At 40.3% G+C, this 14,906-nt stretch overlaps 1 protein-coding gene across 2 annotated transcripts in view; it reads left to right on the forward strand.

Moving 5' to 3' along the window:
* LOC136864306 (cell cycle control protein 50A) overlaps nucleotides 1–14,906 on the forward strand; it is a 290,752-nt gene that overhangs the window by 51,965 nt on the left and 223,881 nt on the right. For both annotated transcript variants that reach the window (XR_011017824.1, XM_067141117.2), the window contains exon 2: nucleotides 4,181–4,314. Coding sequence is in view for 1 of the 2 variants with exons in the window: in XM_067141117.2 (XP_066997218.1) it covers nucleotides 4,181–4,314 (134 nt within the window). In the remaining variant the exon portion in view is untranslated. The remainder of the gene's footprint in view (nucleotides 1–4,180; nucleotides 4,315–14,906) is intronic.

A 14,906-nucleotide genomic window follows, 5' to 3' on the forward strand; every position in this document is an offset into this window, starting at 1 on the left:
AGAGGAAAAGCAAACCCTGGTTGGACAGTGAATGCTACATAGCACGGAACCCGGTCCTGGAAAAACTGAATGACTTGAAAAAGGTAGACACAAACGATGACACTCTAAGGCTCAACTATGTACACGCGAGAACGAGATATACCTTGCTCCTGAAGGCTAAGAAACAACAGTATACCCAGGCCAAAGAAGAAGAATTAATACGAGAAGCAGAAGCAAAACCCTACAAAGTCCTAGAGCCACGGAGAACCAAGGTGACCCCAAGTATCTCAATGGCAATATGGGAAAACCACTTCACAAATATACTTCAGAAGAAGAAAATGCAATACCATGCCAAAGGAAGTACCCTGCTAACGGAAGAAGGAAGAATAACAGAAGACGAAGTTTGGCAAGCAATTGAAAAGAGCAAACCTCGAAAGGCAGCTGGCCCAGACAATATCTCGAACGAGCTGATGAAAGGATCAGTGATATATACCATGCCTAGAAATCATGGACATTCCGGCAGTATGGAGAGAATCAACGGTCAAGGTGATCTACAAAGGGAAAGGACCACAGAACACACCAGAATCCTACAGAGGGTTAGCCCTGGAATGTGCACCATTCAAGATAATGAACAACATCTTACTTAAAAAGATCCATGACAACATAATGGCAGTTATACCTCGGGTACAGTATGGCTTTACTCCCGGAAGATCAACTATACAAGCGGTGGGGCACGTACTCCAATTCATAAGCGAAGTCCTGGCTAAACCCAAAGGCCATGCATATGCAGCATTCGTTGATTACAAACAAGCTTTTGACGGGGTAAACAGGGATAGAATACTGGAAAAACTAAAGCCTGTGCTAGACGAAGAAAGTCAGATCTTTAAGTTCATAGCAAGCATCCTACGAGAAAATACAAACAAAATCCACGTTGGCCTAATCCAATCCAAAAGAATCCAGCAAACAAACGGAGTACTCCAGGGAGATCCTATAAGCCCCATTATGTTTAACGTACTTACCCATGATGTGATACAAAGGATACAAACAGAACAAGTGAGGATGTGGTTGTACGCTGATGACATGATCCTGCTCTCAGAAAGAAGAGAGCCCCTGCAAGAAGCCATAAACGAATTGGAAGAGTGGTCCCAAGAAAATGACTTAGTTATAAATAGGGAAAAGACAAAAATAATGAAATTCAGAAAAGGAGGAAATTTGGCGAACACTGATAGATTGACTTGCGGGGAAGAAGTACTAGAAATAGTCAAAAGCTACAAGTACCTAGGACTCGCACTGCAAGTGACAGGACATGCCTTTTCCAAGCACATTGAAGACAGAGCTGTAAGAGCAATAAAGGCGACTTTCAAGATAAAGAAACTGAATCTACTATTCGTCATAACAGCCCCGAGACTATTCGACATAAAGATTGCCTCATACGGCATACAGCTTATATGGAACCGCCTCACATACTCGAATCTGAAGCGATTAGAGGGAATTAAAACAGCCTACCTGAAAATAATGCTCCGTGTCTCAAAATACACGCAAAACAGAATAATGTATATTCTGGCAGACACAACCTTCTTTACAGAAGACCTGATGAAAGCTCATAATCTGATACCAACACCACAAAGCACCAGATTCCTAGAAGACAGGCGACAGAAAGCGAGGGACATCAATCCCGAACTCCTCACCACCCCAGCGATGACAAGCAACGAATGGAAAAAGGCCAACTACCAACTGCGCCATTTATATACGAGAGTGGCAGCCCACAGACTACATCACTGAATATGTTCAACCAAGGGATACCACAGTCCCACCGACAGATGTCAGTGCACCATATGTGGAGGACCATGCAACACGTATCATATCATTGAGTGCAAAGACAGGGCATTGACTTTGTCACACTATGCAAATGATGCTAATTTCGTTTAATTAATTAATACCTTGTACACAATGTGTTTAATAAATTATATATAAAGAACTGTTGTAGAGTCTGACAAAACATGAATATTGAATGAAATGAAGTTAAGTTGGCGGTGATAATAAACATCACTTGTTGTAATATTCGGTGTAAGTAGGTTCTTCTGAAAGTCCATTATTATCGCCTCCAGTTCTACACGCTTCCTTGATGCCTTCCAGTACTTCCTTTTCACAAATTAAAACTTTTCACTTTGCACCAAGTGATTTTCCTGTTCATTCTCTTTATTTTTCAGTTCGTTACACAATGATTGTTTAGTTCCTTCATACTGACAAGTAGCTACATTTGCTGCCAACTCTGAAATCGGCGCTTTATTCATATCACAAGTACTGTATGAGTCTTTTCGTGGGTAACCAAAAGTTATGTTAAAATTACCCACAAAAATTTGGTGGAACGTTGTTTAACCTACTTGGTTGTCCTTGTTGAACTCATTATACATCCTATGAACTTTGGCTACATCTAGTTCCTCAGACAGGTACAATCGAGAAGTATCATGTAAGGAATAGTGGGATTTTCTACCTCGAAGTGATCTGATGAAACCTGTAACTTTAGATTGAGTTTCATTGGATAATTTATTAGGTCTGTTGCTATGTTTTCCTCGGCCATCTGTTTTAGCTTCACCATATTGTGTCAAATATTTCTTAATAGTTTGAGCGTGGTGATTTGAAATACCATGCAGAGATAAAAATGTAGTAAACACTAACATCTTGTAGTGTGTCATCTACACATGCCCTAACACGATAACAGTAAGAGGAGCTGTGGAAACTTGCCTCACATTCATCCTTTTTGTTCCGCTGCCGCTGAACAGGAACAACAGTAACAAGTCCACTCAAATATTGACTCGGCGCATTATAGTCCCCTAGTTCATTGAAATGGGAGATGATACGTTTCCATTCTTCGGAAGAAATTATTTCGAAGCACTTAAACCGGGAACACTTAGTCTTCTCCAGTCTCATGTGTTGTAGAATGTAATTTCTTCATAACATCACTCATCTTGTCTGTCTTTTTTCTTTTATTTGCACTATGTTGCTCACTGTTTGCCTGTCCTTTGTCTCTGTCACTAATATCACTCAGCATAATTATTACGTATGACAGCAAAGTACAATAACAAAGAAAACACTGAGCTTGACGCTACTATTGCAACGGTACTTTGTGAACTGACCAGCTAACGCTGTGCCTCATAATGGCGGAGTGGAGGGGAGCCATACAGACCTTGATCAGTATTGCTCGGCAGCGTGTGGACCTTGATCGCTATTAGCTGTTACCCCATATCTTTTGACGTTAATTACTGCAAGACTGTGATCTTTCTTGGTCTAGAGGGTTTTACCTTGCATTCTGTCTGTATTCAGCTACACGATGCCACTGCCAACTCAATTTAGTCAAAAAATGGACTATGATCATTCTTAGCCGTCACCCTTCATTACGTTATTGTTGAGCATTTTCAATTCTGTTTTAGCAGTGTCACACTTTCGAAGGAATAATCTTTGACTAAACATACGACTGGTTGCATGGCACACTTGGCTGTGTGTTCTCTTTCTATGTCCAGGGATAAGGTTGAAGGTTTTTCTCTGCACTATATTTACATTTATGAGTACTTAAATGCAAGGGAGACCTGTATCAGTAAATGTGCCGTCATGTTAAAGAATCTCTTTTAGTGCAAAATTCTGCCACTTAAAATCTATACCATTGGAAGGGATGTTTAACAAAGTTATAATTAAAATAGATATCTTTTGCATACATACATACATACATACATACATACATACATACATACATACATTATCATTATAGACTGTTATGCCTTTCAGAGTTCAGTCTGCAAGCCTCTGAGAATTTACTAAACGTCGCCACAATCCTCGATTTGCAGCTAGTGTTGTGGCCTCATTTAGTTCCATACCTCTTGTCTTTAAATCGTTAGAAACCGAGGCTAACCATCGTCGTCTTGGTCTCCCTCTACTTCTCTTACCGTCCATAGCAGAGTCCATTATTCTCCTAGGTAACCTAGCCGAGCTCAGAACATTTTAAGCAAGCCTCGGACCTATGGGAGTAATGGAGTCCCACTCCCATTTGACAGGCGAGGGACTCCTTTTGCATTGTACAATAATATTCCAAATTCAGGACTAAAACGGAAAATACTTCAATAGTTGTCATTTAAATGGCTTATGAGTTGTTACCTCGTTTAATTTTGTATGGACATGTTAGGAAGAATTATTTCCTATTTTTCAGATAGTGCATTTAAGCAACAGCGTCTACCAGCATGGCAGCCAATCCTCACTGCTGGCACTGTGTTGCCCACCTTCTTTGTAATTGGTGTGGCGTTCATTCCTGTCGGAATTGGGTTGCTGTATTTTTCTGACGAGGTGAGTTCAGTTTTGCCCTACATTATGTGTTTTATTACATTCAATCTTACAGATATTCTTTCTCACCATGAATTCAGTGAGCATTTTGATTGTCCTTTTTTTTGTCTTAAGCTAGGATTAAAGCAATTTTAATAAGCATTAGGGTTACACTACTGCAGTGGTAGAGAGCAAGTGGCTGTATATTTCATTGAGTAATTACCAGGTAACAGACTTAAGAGATTTCTGTTACTGCCACCATTTCTCTGCCGGTATCTGACCTTGTTGGCAATACCAGTCCTTGAAACTGGAAGCAGAAAACTGTACAAGCATTTCTTATGTCTTCAAGATTATCAACTCACGATCTTTAAAGAGGATTGAAAAAAAAAAAAAAAAACATGGTCAGAAGGTGCAGCATTTGGGCTGTATGCTGAACAAGATAGCAGTTCTGTTCCATCTAATTCCTGGATTTTCAGTTTGATTAATTTTATTCAGTATGCTGGAGATTTGTCTTGCTGCGGTAGAGCATGCTTCTGTTGATTAACGCGGTGTAATGTCATCTGAAAACTTAATTCCTCATGATAGAATTCAATACTAATTGCATGATTTTGGGAGTAATTTGGAATGAGCTTTAAAAATCAACACTGAATATCCTTCATGGATTTCTGATTGAGGTTCTTGACCATGAGGTACTCGCTGCTTTCTCTTCTCAGGATTATGAAGTCATTTTTCATTGCATGCCACATTGCATTTCTAGAACTGGTCACCTTGGGGAGTTTTGATAAGTTTTTGTCAGATATCAGCTAGTCAGTGAGTTTGATCTGAGGTCTGTTCATGCTGAAAATTTCAGCATTTAAGGCACAACACGTCATTGTTGATAAATCTTAGGTCTCATTATCAATAACAAAATCATCCACTGCTGATAATTACAGCAACATATGTAGTTGTCAACAGTTGATGATGTTAATGATAATGGTTGCTGTAATTATCAGCTGTTGGTGATTTTATTATTAATAATGAGATCTCGTATTGCAGTCAGGGCATATCTTTTGTCCATTTGCCAGCCATACAGACATTATATTATAACACAGAATAGAACACTGTGTTATTTAACGCCACTAGTTGTAAGACAGACACTACAAGTTTTAAAAAAAAAAAAAAAAAAACTTTTTACGTATCCATGGTTTCCCATCAGTCACCATTTCTGTTGTATTTTATACATTTGTGTAGCTTTTAAATTGTCTTTTCAATGTTTATAATTACCTGAAGATGGCCCAATAAGGGTTGAAACATGTGTAATTTCTTGTATGACTAAATTCAAACTCAGTTTTAGTGTTTAGACTTAACAGGCCATATACGAGGAAAAGACCCACACCAGGCCTCTCCGGAGGCCATACACCATTATTATTATTGTTTAGACTAATGTACAAGGCGTGTATTTTAAGTAAGTACCATTTTGGTATAGAAAAAGAAGTAATGCATTGTTTTAAACAATTCTTTTTTTACTTGTAAGCCTGTACCTTAAACTACTTCTCAACGTAAGTTCCAGGCATATTAAGGCACTTGTCATGTTATGAAGCCAGCTTCTGAATTCCATCCACATAGAAATCTGCCATCTGATGTGCCAGCCACTTCAGCGCAGTTGTTTTAGTTAATCATCATCTTCGTGGTGTTGACTTCGTAAATGCTCTTTCAGGCGCAAGAACAAGGGGTAGTCACTAGACACTAGGTCACGACTATATGGAGAATGATCAAGTTGTCCCCAACCAAATTAAGCAATGAGGTCTCGGGTTCGATTAGCCATGTGAGGTCGCACAGTCATTAAGCACAACTTCTGGTAATCTAAACGTCCTGACACAATTTCATAAAGAGCACTCCTTGAAATTTCAGGCAACTCATAACTTAATAACGAAATCGTAAAGCAACTGTTTCCTTGAACCTTTGCATCAACATTTTGCAGCACCAATTCTTCAGTATTGACAGACTGTTGTCTACTATGTTTCTCGTTGTGGACATTAGTACGGCCTTCTTTAAATGCTCTAACCCATTTTCTTACCATTCCTTTGCTCGTAGCCAACTGCCGTAGCTGTGTTGAAACACCAGATCCCATGAGATCTCAGACGTTAAGCAACATTGGGTGTGGTCAAGATTTGGATGGGTTGCCACGCTGTTGGTGGGGGGTAAGGGAATGGAGGAGCGGAAAGGAGCTGGCCACTCTACCGTACGTAAACTCCGGCTCAGGCATACCTCTGCGGAGGTTCGGACCTGCCTTTGGGCAGAATACACCCTTACCTTACCTTACCCTTTGCTTGTAGTGTGTTCTCCATACACTTCACTAATCTGCTGATGAATTTCAACAGCTTTCACACTTTTTCCATTTAAAAATCGAATCACAGCGCATACTTCACATTCTGTGATATAGATGTTGATTCCCATAGGGAATCAGAAATATTTGTTCCGAATGAGTAAATTTATAATACCAATATAAATGGTCCGTTATTGGACATTATCAATTTTCCAGCTAACTCATTCCTGGTTGCCAGCGTTTCGCCCCCGTGTGCTAGGCTGGGCTCATCAGTTGGTACCTATCACACCTACCAAGACACTGGCTAGTGCATACCGTGGAGGCCACTGCGTAGGCTAATTGTAGCCACCAGCAGTGCCAATGCACTACGAGAGACTTTGTCCCACTACCAAAAATTGATGCCTGCTTGGCCATCAGATGATATAGATCTATATCATCATATTATATGATGGCCAAGCGGCCATATTTAAAAACGGTACTTAAAAAGCATGCTTTGTATAGTGTTCAATTGGACATATAAATACAAATTCTTTTAAGAACTAATATTCAAGAATTGTGAGTAAATTGTGAAACTGATATGAAATTTTTTACAATGATACAGTCAACCAGGCGAAAGAGTGAATCACTATCCCAGTCTTAAAGTTAGAGTAGCAAAAATTGGTAAAAACAATGTTTACTAGAAAACTTAACCCCTACATTTCTAAAGTTTAATCATAAGAAGTTCAAGAACACAAATTGGGCATGAAAAACTCAATCAAGAATTAAGTCTTTACAGCTCAAAAGTGAAATAATACTTCTTTATAAAAAGAAATCTGATTTGAATGCCAAATTATAGAGTGCACATTTGGCAGCTTTTGGCCCCTTACAATGGGACTCATTTCAGTGCTTGTATGAATCAGTAACTTCCTCTTATTTTGTTTAAAAACAAAACACCTTAAACAAAAATTGGAAAATCTCAAGATCCGGAACTTGTGATTAATTGTGGCAACCATGTAGATGAAGATTTTAGGTGGGTTTTGTTTTATTTGAACTATGTTGATTCTTTCATTATTCATAAATACCGTATTACAATGAGCTTGGACCTGTTCAGTCTCTGTTGTATTTTGCAGTTGTTAAGACATCGCAGGTCATAGGTAGTTTCCATACATCACTATCAAAAGATGAAAAGGGTATTATAAGACATCTGGCTGGGCTGAGTGGCTCAGACCATTAAGGCACTGGCCTTCTGACCCCAACTTGGCAGGTTCGATCCTGGCTCAGTTTGGTGGTATTTGAAGGTGCTCAGATATGTCAGCCTCGTGTCGGTATGTCGGTAGATTTACTGATACGTAAAAGAACTCCTTCGGGACAAACTTTCTGGACCTCAGCATCTCCAAAAACCGTAAAATTAGTTAGTGGGATGTAAAGCCAATAATGTTATTATAAGACCTCTGCATGGTCTTTGGATTCTAAGTGAATGGGTTTTACCCTTACCTTTACTGCCAAGGAGTTGAGTGAGAGGAAGTGTGGACATGTGGAGAAAGTGTACAGTTAAGCTGGAAACTGGAACCAACAGCACAGGGCTTTGCGAACAATGGATGACATGATGTGACAAGTTCAGAACTTCAGACGGAGAGTGAAATAAACTAGTGATATTGGTTTCAGAATGACATAATTGTTGCTGATGTGATGTGTGAGTGCAAGTGATTATAGTGACATGTTTATTTTTTTCACAACATTATGAAGAAATTAGACGGTTACTTTTTACTGAGGAAACAGTAACTAAATAATGATTGCGCAGGTGAAGGATCTTCTAGTGATGGTGTTGACTGAACCTTATAGGCCTTGTACTTCTATTTCTGAACAGAATCCCCTAAAAGTTGATTGGTCTTCTCACTGTGATATAGGTCTCTTCATCTGTGTGTTCTTCTGACAAACAAAAATTGTCATCATTTTCATTTCCTCTTGTCCAGCTCCTAGCAGGTTGGGATGTCGATGGCCTTTTTCCACCGTTGCCTCTCCTTCCACCACTCCTCTTCAATAGTTGTATTCTTTTTCTTATACTGTTGTTGACAGTGTCATCCTGCTCTTAACCTCCCTTTTGGCCTCTTTCCTTGTATCTTAGCCTCCAACATGTGTTTTGGTATCCTTTCCTCCTCCATCCTCATATGTCCAGACCATCTCAATTTATTCTTCTCCATCCTATCACTCAGTTTTTCCACCCCTATTTCTTTTCTGAGCTGAACATTTCTTACTCTGTCTCTCCTTGTCTTTCCTACCATACTCCTAAGGAATTTCATCTCGCTGGCTTGAATTTTACTTTCATCTCTTGCTGTCAAAGTCCAAGTCCCTGATGGATACATTAATATTACATTATGTACATTATGTCTTTACACTTCATAAGAACCATTCTGTTCCACAGCAGATTCCTTACATTCTGGTAGAACGTGTTTCCCCACTTGTACCCTTCTGCTAATCTCCCTAACCAAACTTGCATCCTGCATTATTCCACTTCCCATATACTTGAAGCATTCAACAACTTCAAGGTTTTGTCCCCTTATACTAATGATTCCTTTTCCTTCTCTTCTTTTCATCACCGCTGTTTTGCTCTTCTCCTTACTGATTTTCATGCCATATTTCTCAATATTGTCATTTAAAGCCTCTACTTGGATTTGCACTTCTGTATTGTTGACTCCTCATATCACTATGTCCTCTGCAAACAAAAATATTACCGGGTGAATTGGCCATGCTGTTAGGAGCGCGCACGTTTGAGCTTGCATCCGGGAGATAGTAGGTTCGATCCCCCACTGTCAGCAGCCCTGAAGATGGTTTTCTGTGGTTTCCCCATTTTCACACCAAGCAAATGCTGGGGCTGTACCTTAATTAAAACCACGGCCGCTTCCTTCCCACTCCTAGGCCTTTCCTATCCCATTGTCGCCATAAGACCTATCTGTGTGTTGGTGCGATGTAAAAACGAATTGATTCTAACAACAATATTTTCATATCCTCTCCATATGTTGCCTTCGTTTCCTTTTAGAATTTCATCCATAACCATTATAAATATAAGTGGAGACAGTTTTAGTCCAGTTTGGTTTCTAAACCAATCTGACCGGGCGAGTTGGCCGTGCGTGTAGAGGCGCGCGGCTGTGAACTTGCATCCGGGAGATAGTAGGTTCGAATCCCACTATCGGCAGCCCTGAAAATGGTTTTCCGTGGTTTCCCATTTTCACACCAGGCAAATGCTGGGGCTGTACCTTAATTAGGGCCATGGCCGCTTCCTTCCAACTCCTAGGCCTTTCCTATCCCATCGTTGCCATAAGACCTATCTGTGTCGGTGCGACGTAAAGCCCCTAACAAAAAAAAAAACAAAACAAAAAAAACCAATCTGTTCTCCCCACTGGAGTCTGGGCACAACTGGAAGAATTTTTGTCTGTTGCTTTCATTAGTTCCCTTGATTGCTTTCCATATCCTTTTCCTTGATATTTAAAAATTTAATCGTGATTCGTATTGAAGTGGGATTACAATAATTAAAATTAAAATGATTAGGGGTCCACCTATTCAATGCAATGTCATTTATTAGTGTGAATTAATCACATAAGGTACTGGTTTCGGCACTTATGTCGTGTCATCATCAGCCAGTGTGTCAAATCAGGCAAACACACAATCTTAAAACAATTTAAAACACATCACACCTGCAGAGATGAATGTTAATGAAATTATGGTACATGATGATATTGCACTATAATATACACAGACTGAGCAAATGTCATGGGATAGCGGAGCACTGATGCGCAGGTGTGTTGTCTGCGCACCACATGCCCCCTGTGCCAGCGGCAGTTATATAGGAGACCTTGTAAGCAGTGACTGTGCATGTGACAGGTGTAACATGGAACGTCGTCGTGAGCTGACACCGTTCGAACGGGGTATGGTGGTCGGTGCCCGACGGATGGGAAGTGCAATTTCGGAAGTGGTGCGGGAATTCGGCTTCACACGATCAACCATATCCAGGGAGCATCGTGAATTGTTGAATGCGGGTGTCACCGTCCACAACAGATGAACGACTGGCCGTCCAGCCACCCTCGATGACCATGACCGGCGACATCTGAGGCGGATTGTTAATAGCGACAGACGGGCAACCGTGCAACAGATCACGGCTCAATTCAACACAGGCCGTGCTAGACATGTCTCCCAGTGGACAATCCGTAGGAACATGGGTTCTATGGGGTATGGGAGCCGGCGCCGCACACGGATGCCACTGTTAACCCAATGTCATCGGGCACAGCGACGCTCATTTGTCACCAGGGATGGACACTGGAACGATGGCATAATGTGTTATGGTCAGATGAATCACGATTTCAACTGCACCATGCCGATGGGAGGCACCGTGTATGGCACAGACCACATGAAGCGATGGATCCCACCTGCCTCGAAGGTGTGGTCCAGGGCGCTGGTGTCTCTGTTATGGTCTGGGGTACATTTTCCTGGTATGGAATGGGCCCCCTAGTTGTTCTGGAAGAGACTTTGAATGGTACGCGGTATGTTGAGCTGCTCGGAGACCATCTCCACCCATTTTTGGCCTTCCAGCGCCCAGACGGTTCTGCGGTGTTTCAAGATGATAACGCGCTGCCCCATCACTCCCACGTCGCCCGGGAATGGTTCCAGGAACATGCAGCGGAGGTCCAACGACTGCCACGGCCACCCAGGAGACCCGATATGAACCCTATCGAGCATATCTGGGATGTCCTGGAACGCAGGCTCCGTGCCATGGATCCTGCACCCACGAACAGACCAGCATTGGCGGCCGCTCTTCAAACGATTTGGTGTCAGCTGCGTCCAGAGGACTGCCAGGGACTTGTCGACTCACTTCCATGATGACTCTTTTTCCATTTTCACTTACGTCAATGGAATTCACAAGATCACCAATGTTTTAAAGATATAAGGTATGAAAATAGCCTTTAAAACCAACAACTACAACACACAAATCTTACATAACACATCACATATTAATAAAATAAATAGGTACACAAAATCAGGTGTCTACAGGATTAAATGTAATACATGTTCTAATATTTCTTATGTGGGGCAAACCGGCAGGAGCTTCAACATTAGATATTTGGAACATTTCAATGCAGTCAGATATATCAAATTCTCAGCTATCGGCCAACACATGGTCGACTATAACCACAAATTCACAAATATCGAAACAGACATGGACATTCTCAAAATAGCTAAGAAAGGACCTCTACTCAATATAATTGAGAACTTTTACATTCATTTGGATCAATACTTTAATGCCAACTACAACCTTAACGAAATAACTGAGAAACCCAATATTTTATTTGACCTTTTCATTACTTAGTACAGAAAAAAAACAAATCGGTCGTTCAAAACTCTTTCTTTAAGTCAATTAAGGGTCCCCCGCCAATACAAACACCATCACTTCCTCTCCCGTCCACCCCGCCTTGAACCTTTCCCATCCCTCCCACCCTCCACCACTTACGTCATTCCTCACCTCCGTATTCACCTACCCCCTCTCCCGCTGATCTACTCCGCGCTATGCTCACTCCGTAAGTTGCATTCAACACAACAAGTTTGTTCCACGCAGCACAAGGTGAGTTATCGTTTATATTTTCCGGTGCCTCGCTTGTTCTCTATTTGATTACTCGCGTTAATACTAACTTCTTTCCCCAGGTTCATTGGGGTTCCGATTGAACTGAGACTACTTCTGTTTAACACAGCAAGCTTTTCATTCCACCACAGAACATGTCCAACTTTGTCAACTTTTAATCTTATGCTGGTCTCATTGGACAACTCTTCCCTCTACGCTAAAGTGGAACTCACATCTAGAACTTTCTAGAAGCATATACACAGTTATAAATTTTAATTGTGCAACACAGGAGCAACTGTCAACCAAAGACTATCTCATCAAGAGTTTATACGTGACTTCACAAAGATTTTACTTGTCAATGTGAACACTTCTGTTACTTTTATCATAATTCGCATATACAGTTTTTCAGTTTTATCTGTCATTCCACCACCATCCCATCCTTCTAGATCCTCTCTCATTTCTCCACATTATTTTACTTTATTTTATCACTATGTCTTTTACTGTTATAATTTGGCTAGGCTGATGATGGTCCACAGTGGACCGAAACTAGTACCTATTAATATCATTGTAATGTTTTTGTAAAACATCAAATGATTTCTTAGTATTGAGAAGGTGGAATATTAAAATTTTGCATTCACTTCCACGATGTCTCACTGCAGTTCGCAGGGCCAGAGGAGGCCCCACACGCTATTAGGTGACTATCCCATGACATTTGCTAAGTCAGTGTAAAATCCTTTTAAAAATGATGATGACTCCATTTTATACACATAGTGTATAGTCCAAATTTTATATTTTTTAGTCTTTAATCTTGTTGAATATGCTCGGTAAAATTTTGTTGTCATGTGAGGTTGACACTTGTTTGATCCATAGTTTGGCAGTTCCAAAAGAATAAACGATCATGTGATGGACTTAGTTAGATCAGAAAAAGTTTTGTTCCCACTTCAATATTGGGGTTGGAACCTGAAGAAGAAATTAAAAGCCGAATTAGGCAAAAGGAAAGAAAGAATGAAAAGAAATGACTGGAAACAAACACAACTTGAGCAGCCTGTTTGACCGGCAGACGGAGCTGGACTGATGGATATGATGGCGAGGTTAAGAGCCGTGGAGAAGGGGAGGAGAGGGGAGGGAAGGGGTAGAGGCATGGCAACTGCCAGGGAACTAGGGAGGAGTGGAAGGATGTGGTAGTGGGTGTAACCGACCAGGATGTATATTACGTATAGTGTGAAAGATTAAGTTGTTTTTTGGGAGTCTGATGTTTTTTAGCCATTTAATTAAGAGATCAAAAAGAATATTAGTTCTCTCGGAAATTTCATTCAAATTATAGTTAGGATTGAAATATTGATCGCAATGAATAAAACAGTTTTCAGTAATGTTCATGATTGGCCCTTTATTTGTTATTTGAAGTATCTCAAAGTCTTGTTCACTGTCAGTGAACTTCATGATTAGAGTCGTGAATATGTTTGCCTATAGCAGGAAACTTGTTATAACTTATTGCTTTGACGTACTCAGAATATCTGGTTGTGAAACTGTGTCCTGTTTGACCTACATAAGGGGCTCTGCAGTTATTACACTTGAATCTATAGATTCTGGATTTGGAAAATCTGTTGGAGGTATTGACCGATGATGAATTGTGTAAAATTTCTGAAGTCCTGTTATTAGTTCTGAAGAAAATTTTTACGTTATGTTTAACGAAGCGATTGCCTTATGTACGTTTCTGGATCCAAGGTTCAAGTTACTGGTATTCACAGGCAAGACAGCAGGAGAACTAGCAAAGAAGCGTGCAATCGATCTGCTATCAAAATTAAACAAACAAGAGCAGGTTATAGCTAATGCAGATGATGTTAAACAAGTTCAGGAAAGAGATGACAACAGGAGTGAATTCTCTATTTGGACTGATTTTGATAAGGTGACATCTTCGAGAAAACCCACAGGTAGGTTGATATGATGGTGATAAATAATAATAATAATAATAATAATAATAATAATAATAATAATAATAATAATAATAATAAACACCTATGAGACATATTATTATAGTCGTTCTTTTCTTTATTAGGTACACCATTGTCAGCTGCTGCCATTGAAATTAACCGCTACTTGGATGACGATTTGCTGCACTGAAGTCGGGACCCACTACGATGGTGGAAGGAGAAATGTTACCTCTATCCAACTTTATCAAACTTGGTCCGGCTGAACTTCAGCATTCTTGCTACCTCTGTGCCCTGCGAAAGATTATTCTCTAAAGCAGGACAAGTGATAAACGATCGCCGAACACGCTTAAGCTCAAAAAACTTGGGCAGGATTTTGCTTTAAAACGTTAACTACCTATTGCGTAGAGTATAGACTAATCTTCTTCTAAAGTTTTGCAGCTCATGTTTGGTTTTAATTTGTATAGTTTTATAAATGAAATAATAATCATGAATTAATATAAATTACTCGGGTATTCTTTGCTTGTCTATATGCTGTATATATGTAATAATGTGCATGATGTCAAAAAGTCACTTAACTGGTTCCTGTTTTGACTACGTAGTAGTAGTTCTAGGAATGTAAATGGGTCACTGCAAACATTTCTTGGAATAGTAAGTGACGATCAGGTGAAAGGGATGGAGGTAGTGGAGAAAGCGAGATGGAGATAGAGTACCGCTATTTACGTACTGGTTAGGGGTTGCAAGAGGCAGCAGGGGGTTAACGACTATTCCTCCCAACAGCTGCCCTGTACCTTTT

The sequence above is a fragment of the Anabrus simplex genome, chromosome 2, assembly GCF_040414725.1.
Source record: "Anabrus simplex isolate iqAnaSimp1 chromosome 2, ASM4041472v1, whole genome shotgun sequence".
In the NCBI taxonomy this organism is placed as follows: Eukaryota; Metazoa; Arthropoda; class Insecta; order Orthoptera; family Tettigoniidae; genus Anabrus; species Anabrus simplex.